At 46.2% G+C, this 18,776-nt stretch overlaps 1 protein-coding gene across 5 annotated transcripts; it reads left to right on the top strand.

Annotated features, from left to right (window-relative positions):
• The first annotated feature begins 1,702 nt into the window (after positions 1-1,702).
• Tirap (TIR domain containing adaptor protein) lies at positions 1,703-13,241 on the top strand. 5 transcript variants are annotated; one of them, XM_051156147.1, is made up of 7 exons: positions 1,703-1,798; positions 2,335-2,431; positions 9,074-9,197; positions 9,385-9,445; positions 9,590-9,754; positions 11,362-12,024; positions 12,786-13,241. In XM_051156147.1, exons 5-7 carry the CDS (start codon positions 9,682-9,684, stop codon positions 12,803-12,805), a joined length of 756 nt encoding a protein of 251 aa, XP_051012104.1. In that variant the 5' UTR covers positions 1,703-1,798; positions 2,335-2,431; positions 9,074-9,197; positions 9,385-9,445; positions 9,590-9,681; the 3' UTR covers positions 12,806-13,241. The 5 variants fall into 5 exon arrangements, with proteins under 5 accessions (XP_051012104.1, XP_051012106.1, XP_051012102.1 ...); XM_051156149.1 differs by having other exon boundaries at positions 9,334-9,445; positions 11,362-11,997; XM_051156145.1 differs by having other exon boundaries at positions 9,334-9,445.
• Positions 13,242-18,776: the final 5,535 nt, after the last annotated feature.

Genomic DNA, 18,776 nt, shown 5'->3' with positions numbered 1-18,776 from the left:
AATTTTTTTAGAAGGCTTTTCTGGCCAGGTAGAGTGGCCCAAGCCTGTAGTCACAGAACTTGGAGGCAAAAAGGTCAGAAAAGTTTAACGTCATTTTAATTACAAGTTTCAGATTAGCCTAGGCTATTGGAGACCCTCTCTTTAAAAAAAAAAAAAAGGAGGAGGCGGGGAGGCTTTTCTAACAGAATGCAGAAATGAGCCTGGCTATTTTTTACAAGAGGCATTTGGGAGAAGCAGAAATGTCCTCACCAAAGAGCAAAAGCATTCACCAAGTGGGCAATGGCTAGGTGTCCAGCTGCTGGGGTATGGGAGTAGCACAGGGTGGGGATGGGACAGCTCTTTCCCTAAAGGGAATAAGAGATGGTTTATTCTTGAGCCGTACTTCAAGTATGGCCATGACCCAGGCACACAGACTTAGGTTACTCCAAATTACATGTTTCAATGTGGAAGTACCTTACAATGTTTTAAAGTTTTACAAAACATAGTCATAAATCAAGCCAAGTGTAAAATACATTGGTGGCACATGCCTTTTATCCCAGGACTCAGGGGGCAGAGGCAAGAGGATCTCTATGAGTTTGAGGCCATCCTGGTCTGCAAAGAGAGGCCAGGACAGTCTGGGAGAGGGGAGAGGATGGTGGGTGCATCAAGAGGCAGTTACCCCAAGATGGGAGAAACTTTCCTATTAAACTACGATGTTATCTAATGATGTCCTTAGCTTTTGGGTTTGGCAGCGAGGGGTCTGCTCAAGGAATGGCTGGCTATTCAGGGGGCTGAAGCTAGCTGAGAGAAGGCAGTTAACCTCTAGAACAGGCAATATTCCAACCACTCCACCTCACTGCAATTCTAACCAGTCAGTCGCTCTTTGCAGGCACAGCTTCTTTCCAGGAATTCTTGTTGACAGCGCCTTCCTTATGAATATTCATCTCTTACAACACCAGGAACCAGAGAATGTAATCTTGACGAGTAAACCTAGAAAGATCATGCATGAACAGCCTCACAGCATAAACTGCCTCCCTCAGAAAAAGTTATCCGTTTTGGCTGGCTGGAGAGAAAAAGAAATCAGACTTAACAGCTAATAAGGCCTTCCTTACCCGCCCACTAAACTTCAACTTGCAGCATTTCACCCCCCCCCCCAAGGTTAGTATTTTAATAACACTTCTATGGCAGGGAATGCTGAGTGCTGTATTATTTCTTTGGAGTTTCACAAAGCTCACAGCAAGAACTCTAGAAAGTGGAGGCAAAGGACTTAGTTAAGTATTTCATCAGGACTTGCCAAGGTCTTGCTTAGCCACCCTTTTTTGCAGTTATTTTGGTACCATCAGAACTGCAGTGGAAATTTCACTTGGAAATCACTGCCCTGACGGCAAGCACTTTTGGCCAGATTGATTCCAGTCTGGTGGCGTCAACAGGTCAGCATTAAACCATAAAGGTAAGGACCTCTCCGGAGCTGGCCTGTCGTCTTTGAGAGAGTTTGGTGTGAGGGTGGGGGAGCCTTATTTTCCACCACCGTGTGAAAAAAGGTAAGGCCTGCGCCTTCCTTGCTGGAGGAGTTTTCTAGTTCCCTTGCCCTCGCACAGGACAAATCCCGGCTCAGGGATTGGTGGATGGGTTCAGCTGCGGGACAGTGGCCAGGCAGCCGGGAAACCTGGGCGACGCGGACGGGCGAGCGCCCCCTAGGCTCGGACGGCGGGCCTGGGCAGAAGGGTGGCTGGTGCGGGCGGAGGGCGGTGGCCGAGGAGCTTCCGGGAGCCCGGGCGCGGGCACTTCCCGGCGGAGCCTGCAGCGCGGGGCCGCGTAGGTGAGCGGACGGCGTGGACGCGGGGCGGTGGGTGGCAGGGCCCAGCGGAGTCAGCTCCCCCATCCCCCGGGACACCAGCTCCCCTGCCCCGCCCCTTTCAGCCCCGGGTCCAGCACTCCCCCGAAAGCCACCACCTTTCCGTGGCACCAAAGCGGGCGCGGGGCTGTTAGTGCGGCTGAGCTTCACATCAAAGTGGCTCTCTCTGGCTCCCTAAAGTCTCTACCCTGGTCACAACCTGGCCCCTGCTCCTGGGCTTGACTCTGTGGCAGTGTTCTGCAAGAATGTCAATTTACTTAGTCTGAAGAACCTACTGGAAGTTGGTACCAGGGTCATTTAGTGGACGACCACCAGGGTCTACTACTTTGCCACGTACCAAAGGGACGCGGGGAGTAGGAACAATTCGGTCCTTAGGTCCACCGGGTGGCAGGTAAACTAGAAACCCCCGGGTTCAACCAGAGAGGGAAGTAGGGAGTGCTCCAGCGAACAGACCTACCGGAGAATGACTCAGAAAAAAACCTTGCCTGCTTTGTTTTCAGACTTTAAGAAACAATGCACAACAGACACACGGAAAAGTGCACAGATCCCACCGAACCACTTTTCACAGGCTTTCTTGTGTAACCTGCATCCAGAACAGTAAGTCTGTGTATGCTTGTTGATGTATAATGTTCTGTCAAAAAGATGGACTTCTTGTTGTTTAGATTATCCAGAGTACTGGTGAACACGGTTATTTTCAGCTTTGGCTTCTCCTCGTCCTCCTCGTCCTCCTCGTCCTCCTCGTCCTCCTCGTTCTCCTCGTCCTCCTCTTCCTCCTCCTCCTCTTCCTCCTCCTCCCTCCTCCTCCTCCTCCTCCTCCTCCTCCTCCTCCTCCTCCTCCTCCTCCTCCTCCTCCTCCTTCGTTTTTCAAGACAGGGTTTCTCTGTGTCGCCTTGGCTGTCCTGGGCTCACTTTATAGACCAGGCTGGCCTCGAACTCACAGCGATCCGCCTGCCTCTGCCTCCCAAGTGCTAGGATCAAAGGCGCGCGCCACCATGGCCGGCAGCTTTGGCTTCTTTTGAGTAGTGTGACTTTTGTGTGTCTGCTCAGTTTGATTATATAGCGTGCAGCATCAGCTTTCCAAAATAGTTGTGCTTGGAACTAGAGCAAAAGCTCAGTGGTTAAGAGCACTGACTGCCCTGTCGGAGGACCCTGGTTCCCTCTCTGCACCCACCTAGTGGCTCCAGTTCCAGATGGTCCAGTGCCCTCTCTGGCCTCTACAGGCATGCGGCATGAAAGTGGTCCATAGACGTTCACACAGGCAGAACATCCATACTCACAAACTAACATGTTTTAAGTTAAAAAAAAAAAAAAAAGGTGGGACTGGAGAGATGGCTCAGTAGTTAAGAGCTGCTCTTCCAGAGATCCTGAGTTCAATTCCCAGCAACCACATGGTGGCTCACAACCATCTATAATAGGATCTGATGCCCTCTTCTGTAATGCAGATATACAGGAAGACAGAACATAAATAAATAAATCTTAAAAAAAAAAAAAAAAGAGTTGTGCTTTCTGGCTACCCTAGCAGATGCCTGTGATCTCAGCAGTCTGTGGTGGAGATGAGAGGAGATTAAGTTCAAGGCCAAGCTGGGCTATGAGACCCATCTCTCAAAACAAAGCAAGCAAGCAAGCAAACAGACAGAAGACACACCGCTCACTCCCAGCTCAGGGTGTGCGCCCCCACTCTTGGTCCCATCCAGCTCCAACACTGTCCTCCTCGCCGCTGTTCTGCTGACTGCACAGCTGCGATACCCCGATGTTTTGATTTGCATTTCTCTGAGGACTGGTAAACTGAGCATCTTTTGGTCTGTTGGTCATTTGAATATCCTTTCTGTGAAATGACTGCTCAGGTCTTCTCGTCCCCATTTGTGTCTGTTAGTAGTTTCAGTGCGTTCTTGAAATATTTTGGATTTTTTTGAAATATTTTGGATTTAAGGCAGTTGTTAGGTCCACGTTGTTGTTGTTTTTTTTAACATTTGCTCTGTCTCAGTAGACTGCCTCCCCACTCTCCTGATGATAGCTTTAGAGCAAAAGTCTTCTCATTAATGTTTTCCAATTTATCATTTTCCCCTTATACAGACTGCATCACGTTTGACTTTTTTTTTTCCAGACCAATGGTTCACACCTGAGTACTTTCAGCTGTGAGTTTGAGACCAGCCTGGCCTATTGTGTCTCAAAAATTGTTTTCTTTTGCTTTGTCTACGCCAGAGTTAGAAATAATGTCACATATCTTTCTGTAAGAGCTTTATTGTCTTGTTAGTCACAGGTGTCTCTAATATCCATTTAAAATTTAGTTTTTGTGGTTTGAGATGTAGATTGAGATTAATTTTCCCCATGATGCTATAACACCCAGAAAACCTTTTACTTTATACTTAAGTTTAAAATGCTGGATGTTTTTATTCATGAAGACACTCACTTTTTGACATTTTTTTAATTCTTCAGAACTTACAAAATGTAGTATGGAGAATAGTTTTAGAGTTTATTTCACAGAAATAATCACAAAATTTGATGGGCAATTTTAACTTGTTCAGTGCTGTCCAGGAGAGCAGGCACACGCATGTAATCCTAGCACTGGGAGTGTGGAGGCAGGAAGATCTGAAGGTTAAAGTCACTCTGGGCTCCAGAATGAATTGGAGGCCTGACTGAGCTATAGAAGATCCCACCTTAGCCCCTCCGTGCAAAACTAAGTAAATAAATATGTAGCATAGACTCCATAGCAAAACCCTGTCTCAAAAAATATATATATACTATAATATGTATGTATTTTATGTATGTTTATGTGTGCATGTATATTTTATAGCCCCATCAAGTGTAGATATGTCTATAGTTTAACATCTAGACTAATGCTTCCAAGTATCAGAATTTTCTAGAAAACTCATAAAATTTAGGCTTTACTTCTAAACCACCCAATAAGAATCTCCAGAAGTAATTTTATATTTTGCTTTGCTTTTCCCTACTGCAGGTTGTTTCATTTGGGGGGGGGGGGCGGGGCAGGAGGGGTATTATTTAATCTGTTTCGTTGTGGAGGAGTTTCAATTTATTGTCCAACCTGGCCTGGAACTCAGTAAGTACCCCAGGCTGGCCTTGGACTAGAAGCACTTCTCCTGCTTTCTAAATCCCTAGTGGGATTATAGGTATGTGCCACCATACCCAGCTCTCTTGCTGGTTCTTTTGTTTTGTTTTGTTTTGTTTTGCTTTGTTTTGGGAGGGTTGTTTGTTGGTTTGTTGGTTTTTTGAGACAGAGTTTCTCTGTGTAGCCTTGGCTGTCCTAGACTCACTTTTTAGACCAGGCTGGCCTTGAACTCACATGGATCTTCCTGCCAGTGCCTCTGAGTGCTGGGATTAAAGGCATGTGCCACCATGCCCGGCTTACTGGTTCTTTTTTTTTTTTTTTTTTGAGGGCGCTCCTTTGCTAACTTCCCATGACATCTCTGTCATTTTCTATAAAGCAGGTTTTTGTGAGGCATATGCCATTTTGCATTGTAAATTTTTTTTAAAGAAAAGGGGACTTCTTATGAGCCCCAGCAAATCAGAGATTAGACAAAGCTAGTGATTAGTCTTTCCAGCTGGGAGTTTGGATTCACTATCTTATCTGTTTGATGTGTGTGCCTTGCTGTGTGGTGACTGTCACTCTGCGTCTTGGAAAAAGTTAAGTCATGTCTGGGTGATTGCTCCGCAGCCTTGACTGCAGAAGAACAAACAATGAAAAAGGAAGGTCGTCGAGGTTTTGTCCAGGAAGGACATGATTACTGGAACTTATTACTATCTTGCACAATTATTCTTTCAGCGATGCTGTTACTTCCTATGCTTACACTTTAAAGGGCATATCCTGCCCCGACCCCCCCCCCCCCCCCCCCCCCCCCCCCCACCGCTGTGTTTCCAGTGGAAATACTATTGAACACCTCACTTAATTCTCCTCCTGCCCCTCTTTTTTTCTTCTGCCTCTCTTCTTCCCCTTACCTCCACAGTACTAGGTGTCATCTATGCATGCTAAGCAAGCACTCCAGCTACATCTTCAGTCCTCCTTTTTTTTTTTTTTTTTCCTGAAGCAATAAACAAGGCAGTTGCCCAAAATCAGGATGTGTTGTCAAAAGGTTAGGTTATTTCAGAAACACTTGCTTGCTTCCTTTCTCTCCTACTCTTCTTGACCCTCTTCCTTCTGCGCCTTCTCCTTTTTTCTTTCCAGCACTGAGGATTGATGCAGGCCTTTGTATATGCTAAGTGCGTGCTCCATCACTAAGCTTCATGAAAGTTTTACATCTTTATATTCAAGCAAATATCACAATGTGTGAATTTTTGTCTCCATACTAGTTTTATGTTGTTTTCAAACTTTAGAATATTAGTTTTAAAGTTAAATGAGGGTTGAGGATTTAGCTTAAGGATAGAACTTTGGCTTAGCAAGCTCAAGGCCCTAGCTAGGTTTAGTCCTCAGCTTTCAGAGGAGGGGCAAGGGGACTAGACAGGAGACAACAACAACAACAACAACAACAAGAGAAAGCAGGTGGGTGCAGGACTGTAGTCCCAGTACTCCAGGAGGCAGAGGCAGGTGGATCTCTGAGTTCGAGGCCAGCCTGATCTACAAAGTAAGTAGCAGGACAGCCTGGGCTATTACACAGAGAAACACTGTCTGGAAAAACCAAAGTAAATAAATGAATGGATGAACAAATCTCTGGTTTGTATCAAGGCCAAATAACACATTTTATATTAAAACAAAAATAGAGAAAAATCTTTTGAGCCTCTCAGAGTTAAGTGGTCTTATGCCAGGGAGAAAAACATCTTTTTATTTACTATTTTAAAGGTGTATTTTAGTTTTATTGGTGTGCAGATGTCTACGTAAGTGTATGCGAGGTGTGTGTTGGGGGGGGGGTCTTCTTGGAAGACAGGTGGAGCTCCAGGTGGTTGTGACCCATGTGGGATCTGGGAACCAAACTGGGGTTCTCTTGAAGGAGGAGCAGGCGCTCTTAAGCTTGAGCCATCTCTCAGCCCCTGGCAGAGACATCTTGAATGGTTTCCTGAGGTATATAGAGAGAGCAGCTCCTGACCAGGAAAGGCTTTCAGTGCCTGCTGATGGTCTGTCTGAGGTACTATGGAGCTACCACCTCTTCCTTAGATTGTCAGAGCCCAGAGGGCATAAGGAAGAAAAGAAGCTCATATAGACACCGACAGTCCACTCTAGGTGTCCCGCCGTATATGGTCTAACTGCCTTTCTCTTTCAAGAATCTCCTCTGACTCCAACACTCTTCTTTTTGCTCTGTGATAGTAGACAGATGCCTTCGAGAGTGACTTAAAGAAGGAAAGCTACATGAAGCTCATGGTTTCTGAAGATTTGACTCATAATAACAGGAGGGGAGGAGAGCGGGGAGGAGCAGAGCAGTTCAGGTCATGGTGGCTATGAAGTGGAGACATGGAATTTCAGGAAGGACACAGGGCAAGATCTAACCTGCAAGGGCACACATCCAGTGACCTGTTTTAGCCAACTAGGCTACACTTCCAGCCTTCATACCTCCCTGCCATGTCATCAAATTATGAATCCATGGTTGATGCATTGATTCCATCAACACTGTGTGTTCTTATCATCAACACCCTCACAAATATCCCCAGGAGAGAGCCGTACTAGTCTCCTGGCATTTCTCATTCTAAGGAGGCCAACAATTAAGATCAGTCACCATATGCCTCTGTGGTTGCTGCAGTGTAAGGCTTTTTTAACTATGGCACTTGTTCATTAGTATCTAACAGACTCACGTTTTTAAAAATTAGAAGCCTCTAATTACAATGTGTCTAATCATCAGATTTGTTTCTCTGTGAATTCTAGGAGGAAACTTTTGTTACGACTTCTACAGGTCCAGCAAAAAAGCCAGAAAGCAACCCTGTGTTGATTATGCCTAGCTCTCCTGAACGCAGCTCTCTACAGTTGGAGAATTGCTTCTAGAATGCTAAGACTCCCCTGCACCCGCACAGGCTCTGCCCCCACAGTCTTCTTGCTGAAAGTAAAGCTAAAACAGCCTTGCAATGTGAAGCGATAGCAAGTCACCCATCTAAAGACTCTTGGTCTTTCTATTTCTATACAAATTCTGAGGCAATTTGCTAACCTCTACCCCAAAATGAAGAACCAGAAATCCTTCTGGAATCAGAGATAGCACTGAACTAAATATCAGTTTGGGGAACACTATTATCCCTCTCACGTTTAGGGCAAGAAGGCTCGGTGAGTAAAAGTGCTTGCTGTGCAAACCTGATGACTTGAGTCTGATCCCCAGAACCTGGGGTAGAAGGAGAGAAACAGCATCCAAAAGAGTTGCCCTCTATCTTCCACACTTGTGCTCAAACTCCTCCCTCCCCTCCCCCCCCCCCCCCGCCCTCTCTCTCTCTCTCTCTCTCTCTCTCTCTCTCTCTCACACACACACACACACACACACACACAAATTTAAGAGTACTAAGAACTAAGTTCTCTCTCATAGCTAGATTATTTGAGATAGGGCCTCACACTGTGGCCCAAGCCAGCCTGAAACTTGCACCAATCCTGTGAATGCAGGGATTATAGGTGTGCACCACCACACGCAGCTGCTTGCTTTCTTTTAAGATAGGGTCGCAAAAAATTTTCTTCTTCTTCTTCTTCTTCTTCTTCTTCTTCTTCTTCTTCTTCTTCTTCTTCTTCTTCTTCTTCTTCTTCTTCTTCTTCTCCTCCTCCTCCTCCTCCTCCTCCTCCTCCTCCTCCTCCTCCTCCTCCTCTTCTTCCTTATCCCTCCTCCTCTTCCCCCTCCTCCTCCTCTTCCTCTTCTCTTCCTCCTCTTCCTCCTCCTCTGTTTCCTTCTTCTTTGATGTCATCATTGTCTTCTTTTTCATTTTGTTTTGTTTTCAGGACAAGGTTTCTTTTATAGTCCTGGCTGTCCTGGAATCACTTTGTAGACTGGGCTGGCCTCCTGATTTCTGGGGTTACTCACAGAGATCCGCTAGCCTCTGCCTGCCGAGTGCTGGGGTTACAGGCGTGCACCACCGTGCCCAGCTCCTCAAAAGATTTCTGAGGCTGATCTAAATGTATAGATGCAACATCTCAACCTCCTGTGTACCTGGGATGACAGGTGTATGCCACCACATCTGAACTGACTATGTCAAGGAAATGCCAGCCCACAACATTTTACTATGTTTTTATACAGGAGATAGTGTTAGCACATTACATAAGCTATTCACGTTATCCATATGGTAATGCTGAGTTGCAGTTTCTAGCATTACAGTATTCCCATTTCACAGATGGAGACACCAAGGCCTAGAAAGACTGTTGAAGGCTATGGTCAGCATGAGGTGCAAATCCATTCCATCTGCGGGTGGTCAGCAAACCTTCACCATTTTATGACATTGTTTCCCTAGCTGACAGGTAAGGGCTAGGTGAGTGAATGGACGGGGCTAGGGGAAGACAGACAGAGGAAATGAAGGAAGACACTTGCTTCAAGTATTCCTAGTGCTCAGCACTTGCCTACCTGTCCAAATGATCAGTCCTTCTCCCATTTCAGCATTGACACAGGAAGTCCCTCTAAAGAGCTGCTGGTCCTCTGTTTTCCCAGAGCCCGAATGCACTCCTGGCCAGGTGAAGCAAAGAACAGTCATCTACTCAGGTCATACTTTGTAAGTCTGGTCACGCTGCACAGATCTGGATTATCTCCCTGGTCCCGTGAGCCTGTTCAGAGGCTGAGCCATTAGGGATTAAGAGAAAAGCAGAGCTTCCAGGTGGGTAACCACAGCTTTTGTGATTCCCCCCTTGCCTTGCAGGATGGCTGTTCCATGAAGTTAAGACAGGCTGTCTTGCCCCTTGCTGCTCCCCTGATGCCTGCTCTCCCAGGATTAGTTTGGAGGCCTGCACTATGGCTTCCTCCTCTTCCTCCTCCATCCCAGCCTCTCGAACTCAGTCCAAGAAGCCTCGAGACAAGATAGCTGGTGAGTAGAGTCTATCTCCTGATTGTGCTCTGGTTCCGGAGAAAATAATTCCCCATCTACTGGTGGGGCATGACGACTGACTTGTCCTAACTCAGGGAAGAGAGGCAGAAAGCTGGTGATAGGGGAAAAGCTGCTTGGTGGAACAACCCAGAGCTTCATGGGGAGGGCGGCCTAAGGTATGCATGCTGGATTCTGCAGGCCTTTGGTTCAGGTTTCCTTAAATCTGGCCTGCTTGGTCTGAAAGGCATGGGGGCTGAGCACTTAACATGGTGTGTCTTGTCCTAGAAATCTTTTTTCCAGAATCATTCAGAGGGAGGAGACAAGGGAAGAAACAATTAAGCAATCTCCAGAACAGCCGAGTTTTCCATCTTATAGGGTATTTACCATTTACTGGGCTCTGCGTCATCTCTGTTCGCCTTCATTTTATAGATGAGTAGAGATCTGGGCCAATTTGCTTAAGGCCACAGAGGAAGCAGTGTGATGACTTTAGCAGTACCAAGCTCTGTGTTCCCTGGGAGCTCTGACTCCTAGCCCTGGACCCCTGAACAACAGAGCAAATGTCAGTCCCCTGGCCCTTCCCCCTTAGTCATTCATTCGGTTTAACCCAAGCTGCCTTGAACTTGCCACTGTCGTTGAGGCTGACCCTGAACTTCCGGTCCTCTGTTTCTAGCTCCCAAATGCTGAGGTTACGGGCATGTGTCACTGTACCCATCTTCCCTGGCCCTTTTCCTTCTTATCCTCATCCAGATTCACCCCCTCTCAGGGCTGCATTAGGATTCGGGCCTGACTAATCCTTGCCTGTAGCTGTAGTTCTTTGTCCACTCACTCAGGCAATTGACTACCCTGTGAGTGCAGAGCCTCCTGATTCAAGTGGGCTCTGGGGAGCAGATATCAAATGATCTAGAACAGAACAGAGTCATCTATAGCTTATTTTAGAATTAAATTATTAATTTAGAATTACATTGCTTTGTTATAATTTACATTTTCACTGTCTCCTCCTGGGTAGATATACAATAACAAACCCCACAAAGGCTGCCTTTCTTTCTTTATTTCCTCCCTTTCTTTGTAGACAGGCTGGACTCAAACTCACAGAGATGTGCTTGCCTGCCTCTGCCTCCCTGAACACTGTGATTTAGTCATACCAACACCTCACTCAGCTCCTCTCTCTCTCTCTCTCTCTCTCTCTCCTTTCTCTTTCTCTGTTTGAGTGTTTGTTTAACATAGGGTTTCTCTGTGTAGTCCTGGCTTCCCTGGAACTCACTTGTACACCAGGCTGGCCTCGAACTCACACAGATCTGCCTCTGCCTGTGCTGGGATTAAAGGTGAGCACCACCACAGCCCGGCTAAAGCTGCCTTTCTTAATTGAGTTGGTAAAACACTTGGACAGGATTCAAATTCTCTCAGTATTAGGACCTTTAATGGGAACCTTTAATGACAGCAGGAACTCTTAGGCATGACCTGAGGGATGAGCCAGACAGCAGGGTTGGACTCTGAGAGTAAGGTAAAGCTAGCAGACTCCGCCCCCCTCCCCCGCCCTGTTTCCCTTGGTGGAGGAGGGGCTTCAGCTGGCAGGCCACAAGTCTCAGCTTAGTGTTTCTCCCTTGTAGACTGGTTCAGGCAGGCTCTGTTGAAGAAGTCCAAGAAGATGCCAGTCTCTCAGGAAAGCCACCTCAGTGACGCTTCACAGCCAGCCACACAAGATGGCCTCTCACCCTCAAGCCCCAGCTCACCCTCAAGCCGTAGCTCACCCCAGAGCGGCAGTTCACCCGCGAGACGCAGTTCAGGAGTGTCTCCTGCCTCGTCACCAACACATGTGGACAGCAGCTGCAGCAGTGGCCGCTGGAGCAAAGACTACGACGTCTGTGTGTGCCACAGTGAGGAGGACTTAGAGACTGCCCAGGAGCTGGTCTCCTACTTGGAGGGTTGCAGGGCCAGCCTGCGCTGCTTCCTGCAGCTACGGGATGCCACCCCAGGAGGCGCCATCGTTTCTGAGCTTTGCCAGGCGCTTAGTAGTAGTCACTGTCGCGTGCTACTCATCACCCCGGGCTTCCTTCAGGACCCTTGGTGCAAGTACCAGATGCTGCAGGCCCTGACAGAGGCCCCGGGGTCGGAGGGTTGCACCATACCCCTGCTATCTGGCCTGACGAGAGCCGCCTACCCACCAGAACTCCGATTCATGTGCTATGTGGATGAGAGAGGCCAGGACCGAGGCTTTTACCAAGTCAAGGAGGCTGTCATACGCTGTAAGACACCAGAGGGCCGGGCAGGGGGTGAGGAGTCAGCTGGTGTCCATAGTAGGACTTTCAGAGATAGTCTCTGTAGCTTTAGTGATTAAAAGAGCTTCTGGAGAATTCTGACTGCATTTGTACCCTGGCACCTTCACCCATTAGCATTTGAGAATTCGCCTGGGCTTGTTACTTAGCCCCTCTGAACCTTGAGGTTTTTTGTTTTGTTTTGTTGGTTTTTGGTTTTCTTTCTTTTTCTTTTCTTTTCTTTTTTTTTTTTTTTTTTTTTTTTTTTTTTTTTTTTTTTTTTTTTTGAGACAGGGGTTCTCTGTGTAGCCTTGGCTGTCCTAGACTTACTTTGTAGACCAGGCTGGTCTCGAATTCGCATCGATCTGCCTGCCTCTGCCTCCCCGAGGGCTGGGATTACAGGGGTTACCTTGAGTTTTTCATTGTTCATTAGGACTCCATTGCTGTAGAATGAGCACCTGCCAAGTATTCAGAAGAGGCAGGGCCCAGCACAAACTGACTCCTCAGTTAGCGTTAATTAGCAAGTAGAATTAGTGATAGTAATAGGTTTCTCTCTAAAGTTGGATTAGAGGTGTGTTCCAGGAGCTGGGCAGATGCAGGAGTGCCAATAGTTCAGCAATGCAAAATGGCACCAATTGCACCCTGTAAGTGTACCAAGGGAGGGACAGCATTTTGTAGCGGCTAGGGCAAAAACATTATGAAAACAGAAGAGGGGAGAAACAGATGTGCTGGGTTTGGGTAGAGTGACACACCTTGTGATTCTGTTTGGTCTCTTTCAGATCTGGAGACACTAAGTTGACACTTAACATCCAGTTTTCGTGAGAAAAGCTGGAAATAGCTCACACCAGGCCTTGGATTCCAGTAGAGGCATCAGGAGGCAGAGAGAGCTGCACCGTGTACATGACACAGGATCAAATTGCCACCAGCTTCCATTACTGTGGCCTCTACAAGATGGCCAGGCAGAAGATGGGACCCGCCCCCAAGAAGACCAGGAGGAAGATGGGGATTCCCCAAGAAGGGCAACAGGAAGCCAGGGACTCCCCCAGGAAGGCAACAAGGAAGTCAGAAATTGGAGTTGTCAAGAGATCGTGGTATCAGGAAGGTCAGCAATGTCTCGTCTGCTGCTTAATGGGACAGGAAACTGACACACAGCTGTCTTCTTCCCCTAGAAACAGGCACTGGGGTAAATAGGTACCACTCCTCAAGAGGGATGGGCCTGATTGATGAGCTGGAAGTCAGTGCTCTTCCTGGTTGCCTTTGGAAGCTGGGAAGTGGTGTCAGGCATCAAGTCCTTCACGCTCACACTACCACAGCTCTTTTCCCAGAGACGTCACTTCACTTCACAAAGCTGGATGACAGACACATTCAACCCTACTTCTCTTATTGGACAGATGTCATTAAAAATGCAAACCTGGGGGCTAGAGAGATGGCTCAGTGGTTAAGAACTCTTACTGCCTTTACAGAGGATAAGGGCTCAATTCCCAGGATCCACATGGTGGTTCATAACCTTTCCTATAACTCTGTTTCCAGCAGATCTGATGTCTTCTCTGACCAGGCCCTCCTTGGGCCCCAGTCACACATGTGGAACACATATATACACTCAGGCAAAACAATCATGCACATAAAGAAATCTTTTTTAAAAATTAGAAACACATACCTAGGGCTGTAGATGGAGCCCATGGTAGAATGCTTGCCTAGCATGTCCTAGGGCTTGGGTTCACGTCCAGCACTACCGAATGAAAAAGAAAACACAAACCTAGAAGCTGTTCTGAATGCCTGAACAAGTAGGGAGAAGGAAAGCCAGGGCGCAGGGCTCCTTCACCCAGGTCAAAACCCACTGATCCTGTGGTACACGGACCTCCTCAGACGTCTGTCAGAGCCCATGCTTCATGTCACTGTCTATGTGGAACAGAGAGAAACTAGTGTTTAGCTGTATTCCTGTGGAGAGACCAGGTATCACCTGGAAGAACAGACACATAGTCAACTGGATGTCATTGCCTCCCCTGGTGTGTACCTTGAGCCTCTTCTCTTCCTTTTTGACATGACCTTTTATGGAAAAAAAAATTATTTTAAAAATAATTTATTTAATTTTATGTGCATTGGTGTGAGGGTGTCAGATCCCCTGGAACTGGAGTTACAGACAGCTGTGAGCTGCCATGTGGGTGCTGGGGATTGAACCCAGGTCCTTTGGAAGACCAGACAGTGCTCTTAACCATTGAACCATCTCTCCAGTCCCCCCCAAAAAAGCTTATTTGTAAATTATGATTTTTCATTACATACCAAATATCTAAAGGATACTATAGCACACTCATGTACCTACCATATAGCTTAAGAAAACCTTATTCCCAACATACTTGTTTCCTTTGTGTTCTGAAATTCCAAGGCCTTCATGTTTCCTAACAAAAATAGCCACTATTGTGAATTTTGATTATTGTGAGCTTTTCTACATGAAGTTTCTATAGGTGTGTGCACATTGACAACATGTTATTTAATTTTATGACTACCTTTTTTTTTATATATACACATTGCATCTCAACGTGTGTTTCCTTTGTTTGACATGCTTGTGAAGTGTGTTCACGTTGAGGGGGTCACTCATGAGTGTCCTTCTAGAGCAGTTCTCAACCTGTGGGTCGTGACCCCTTTGGATCCAATGACCCCCTTCACAAGGGCCACATATCAGACATTCTTCACATCAGATATTTACATTGTGAGTCATAACGGTAGCAAAATTACAGTTATGAAGTGGCAACAAAAATAATTTTATGGTTGGGGGGTCACCACATGAAGAACTATGTTAAAGGATCACAGCATTAGGAAGGTTGAGAACCACTGTTGTAAGATCACCTTAAAATGAATTCCAGGTACTTTCTCCCTAGATTTTTAGTTGCATACCTCTAACTCATGAGGGTCTATTTTTTTTTTAAGATTTATTTATTTATTATAAATACAACATCTGGCCTGTATGTGTGCCTGTCTGCCAGAAGATCTCATTATAGATGGTTGTAAGCTGCCACACATGGTAACGTGGTTTGCTGGGAATTGAACTCGGGACCTCTGGAAAAGCAGCCAGTGCTCTTAACCTCTGAGCCATCTCTCTAGCCCCATGAGGGTTTTTTTTTTTTTTTTTTTAAATCATGACCATAGAACCTTTTAAAGTTACATTTTTACCATAACATAAAACACTGTCCGTGAAGCTATACACACCTTTAATCTCAGCACTTGGGAGGCAGAGGCAGGTGGATCGCTGTGATTTCGAGGCCAGCCTGGTTTACAGAGAGTTCTGGGATAGCCAGGGCTACACAGAAAAACCATCTGTATTTTTATTGGAGTTATATTCAGCTTATGGATTTGACTAGGAAGAACAGGTACTTTTATGACGCAGCCTTTGTATCCATAAAGAAGCACATCATTTGTTGAATGTATTTCAATACATTTGTATAATATTTTCATATTTATTAATCTCATCCTTTATTAGACTTATTCTGCCTCACTTCATATTTGTCTTCCTACTATAAAGAGGTTTTAAAATTATGTATACATATGCCTCTCGGTGGCATAAAGGGTTATATGTAATTTGTTTGGTCTCACATTAAGTAGTGTGCTGAGTTACTTATTTAAATGACTATTTTACTGGGTTTCCGGGCTTCCTAGGACCTCTAGTGCAATTGTGAAAGAATTGAGAACAGCAGCCATTCAGGCATTGATGTCACACTGCTTTAAGGGAATGCTTCAAACATTAAAATGTTTCTGTTGATGTGATAAAACACCATGACTGAAAGCCATTTGGAAAGAAAAGTGTTTGTTTCATCTTCTACTTTCAGGTAAATCCATCAGTCAGGACAGGAACTCAAGCAGGGCAGGAACCTGGAGGCAGGAATGGATGCAGAGACCATGGAAGGGTGCTATTTACTGGCTTGTTCCATATGGCTTGCTCAGTTGCTTTCTTTTAGAACTCAAGGATGGCACCACCCATAGTAAGATTAGGTCCTTCCACATCAATCATCAATCAAGAAAATGTACCATAGGCTTGCCCACAGCCAATCTGGTGGGGACACTTTTTCGACTGAAATTCCCTCTTCCAAAATAACTCTAGTTTGCACTGAGTTGATATAAAAGTAGTCAGCACACTACTTGTATTAGTTACTTTCTATTCCTGTGATAAGACACCATGACCAAGGACACTTAGAGAAGAGTCTATGGGGGCTTATAGCTTCAAAAGGTTACAGTCTGACTATAAAACAGAGCATGGTAACAGGCAGGCAGGCAAGCTGGCAGGCAGGCATGGTGCTAGAGCCATAGCTGAGAGCTCACACCTTGAGACCTATGAGGCAGAGGAAAAGAAAGGAGGAAAAAAAACAAAAAAAACAAACAAACAACAAAAAAAAAAAAAACCAAAAAACTGGGAATAATGCAAATCTTTTAAAACCTTAAAGCCCAAGCCCAGTGACACACCTCTTCCAAAAAGTAAACACCTCCTAATCAGTTCCACCAATCAGAGCCAAGTGTTAAAATATAGGAGCCTATGGGGGTCATTCTCATTGAAACAGTCACTCTCCTGGAAGATTGTTAGGTCATCACAGTGCTGTTCTTGGAAGCACTTTGTTGTTAAAAAAGAAAGAAAGAAAGAAAAAAGCCCAATTTGGTTTTTCTAATAAAGACTCGAGCCGGATGCTGAAGCGAAAACCTACTAGCTCAGAGAGGCAGAAAAGCATCAGCTGATGTCCCGGAAGGGAAAAAGCTCTTCCCACTCAGCTCACAACCCAGAAGGTAAAAGCCAAAAGGCCCTTCTTTTCCACACTGTCTTTTTGGTCTTTTGTTTGTTTGGGGTTTTGTTGTTGTTTTTCGAGACAGGGTTTCTCTGTGTGTATCCCTGGCTGTCCCGGACTCACTTTGTAGACCAGGCTGACCTGGAACTCACAAGGATCCACCTGCCTCTGTCTCCAAGTTCTGGCATTAAAGGCGTGCTCCACCACGCCCAGCCTAAACACAGGTTTTTACAGTTCACAATCTCAGGGTTCACAATGGAATCAAATATCATGCAGCAGGACTTTGTGTATTGTTCCCTTGTGGGGCTGGGGTTAGAACACAGGGGCCTGTACATGCTTAGGAAATACTCTACTACAATCTCCTACTGCGTTGCTATTAGTTTTATTTGTTGTTTGTTTGTTTATATTTTTAAACATAAGAGTGCTCTGTCTGTGTGTACACCTACATGCCAGAATAGGCATTAGAGTTCTTTATAGATGGCTGTGAACCACCCTGTGCTTGCTGGGACTTGAGCTGAGGACCTCTGGAAAAGCAGCCAGTGTTCTTAACCTCTGAGCCATCTCACTGGCACCTGCTGTTAGTTTTTATGAGAACAAGTTATTATAGAAAGACTGTTCCTGAGCTCCCAAATCTCTAGTTTTCTATCTTTTTATGAGATCTTACATGCACATATTATTGCCATTATGATGTCAAGAGAGGTAGCACAGGTGTGGCCACCTGATCTGGGACTTTGGTTTCCCAAACCAAATAAACTTTTTTACAAAGAACCTAGGCTCAAGTATTTTGCTATAGTATAGAAAACAAATCAAGACGTCTTCTCAAGTAGGTACTACAGCTAGAAATTTGGTAAGAAGCCTGACATTTTTTTCAAAGCTGTGTACGATGGTGTGCACCTGTAATCCCACCATTCTAGAGGCAGAGGCATGAAGATCAGCCACAAGTGTAAGGCCAGACTGACTGCTCTACACTGTTGCTGTTTGTTTGTGAGTGTTGTGTGTCCTGACTTCTGGGACTCAGCTGGAAGGGTGTCCACAACTGCTAGAGCTGGGAAGGTATCCCAGTCCTGAGGTGAGACTGTGTCCCAAGGGTATCCTGAGACACGGGAGCCCAAGAACCTCACAGTTCTGAGAGGAGGCCTCCTCAACAGAGATGATGTAGCTCCCAGGGAAGGGCTGCCGCTAAGTCCTGAGAAACTGAGGAGCCTTGGAACCTGAGCCTTGTTCCTTCATTCCTCCTCCTCCTCCTCCTTTTCTTCTTCTTCTGGTGAAAGATAACAGCAGGTAGTAAATCTCTTAAGAGGTTTATTGAAGGGATGAATCCAGGAGTGGCTGCCTCTGCTCCCAGGAGGAGACAGCAGAGAAGTGGGCAGACACAGCTTTATATAGGGTCCCTTAGGGGGCGGAGCTTTCTGGGGGGGGGGCAGGGATTTCCTGAGTGTGGATTGGTGGGATTTCAAGCCCAGGCTGGGAGACGCTCAGGGATTGGTGGGTTTTTGTCCAGACTTCTCATCCCAAATTAGCATAATCTGGGATGAGCCCTACTGAGGAGCTGGAGATGGCAGTTTACAGAGGTGAGGGTGAGAGGGAAGCGGCTGGGTTGCTGGAGTTGTCTCAGGCAGAGGTTGGGTCAGTTTTCTGCCTTGAGGGGTAATAAACTTTACAATGTGTCAAAGATTTACAAAGAGTCCACTGTGAAGGCAGTAGGCTGAATCAGAAAAGGCTGTTGTTAACCATGGATAGCTCCCATGGCAGCGGCAGCAGGCTTTCTGAGGCAGGAAAGGTGTCCAGTTTTCACTGAGCAGTTTGCTGAAGCAGGAATAGACACCATAGACAGCTCCCATGGAGGCAGCAGGAAAGAGTCCTCTGAGGCAGGAATAGTCACCCTGGACAGTTTCACAGCCTCAGGGTGGGAAGGAAGGAGGGGGTGATTGCCCTGAGGTGGGGAGGAGGTCTGGCATCAAGCCACTTTAAATTTTAGTGGCCAGCTGCTTAAGGGCTACATAG

Source organism: Acomys russatus, chromosome 14 (assembly GCF_903995435.1).
Source record: "Acomys russatus chromosome 14, mAcoRus1.1, whole genome shotgun sequence".
Taxonomy (NCBI): Eukaryota; Metazoa; Chordata; class Mammalia; order Rodentia; family Muridae; genus Acomys; species Acomys russatus.
Note: the sequence above shows the minus strand (reverse complement) of the source record. Positions and strands in the feature narration are given on the sequence as shown.

What these genes read in the sequence shown, in the direction of transcription:
- Tirap (XM_051156148.1), top strand. Translation starts at nt 9,682, where the DNA reads ATGGCTTCCTCCTCTTCCTCCTCCATCCCAGCCTCTCGAACTCAGTCC. An exon ending in GCCTCGAGACAAGATAGCTG is followed by an intron (nt 9,755 to 11,361) that starts GTGAGTAGAGTC and finishes TCTCCCTTGTAG; the next exon opens with ACTGGTTCAGGCAGGCTCTG. An exon ending in ACCAGAGGGCCGGGCAGGGG is followed by an intron (nt 12,025 to 12,785) that starts GTGAGGAGTCAG and finishes GGTCTCTTTCAG; the next exon opens with ATCTGGAGACACTAAGTTGA.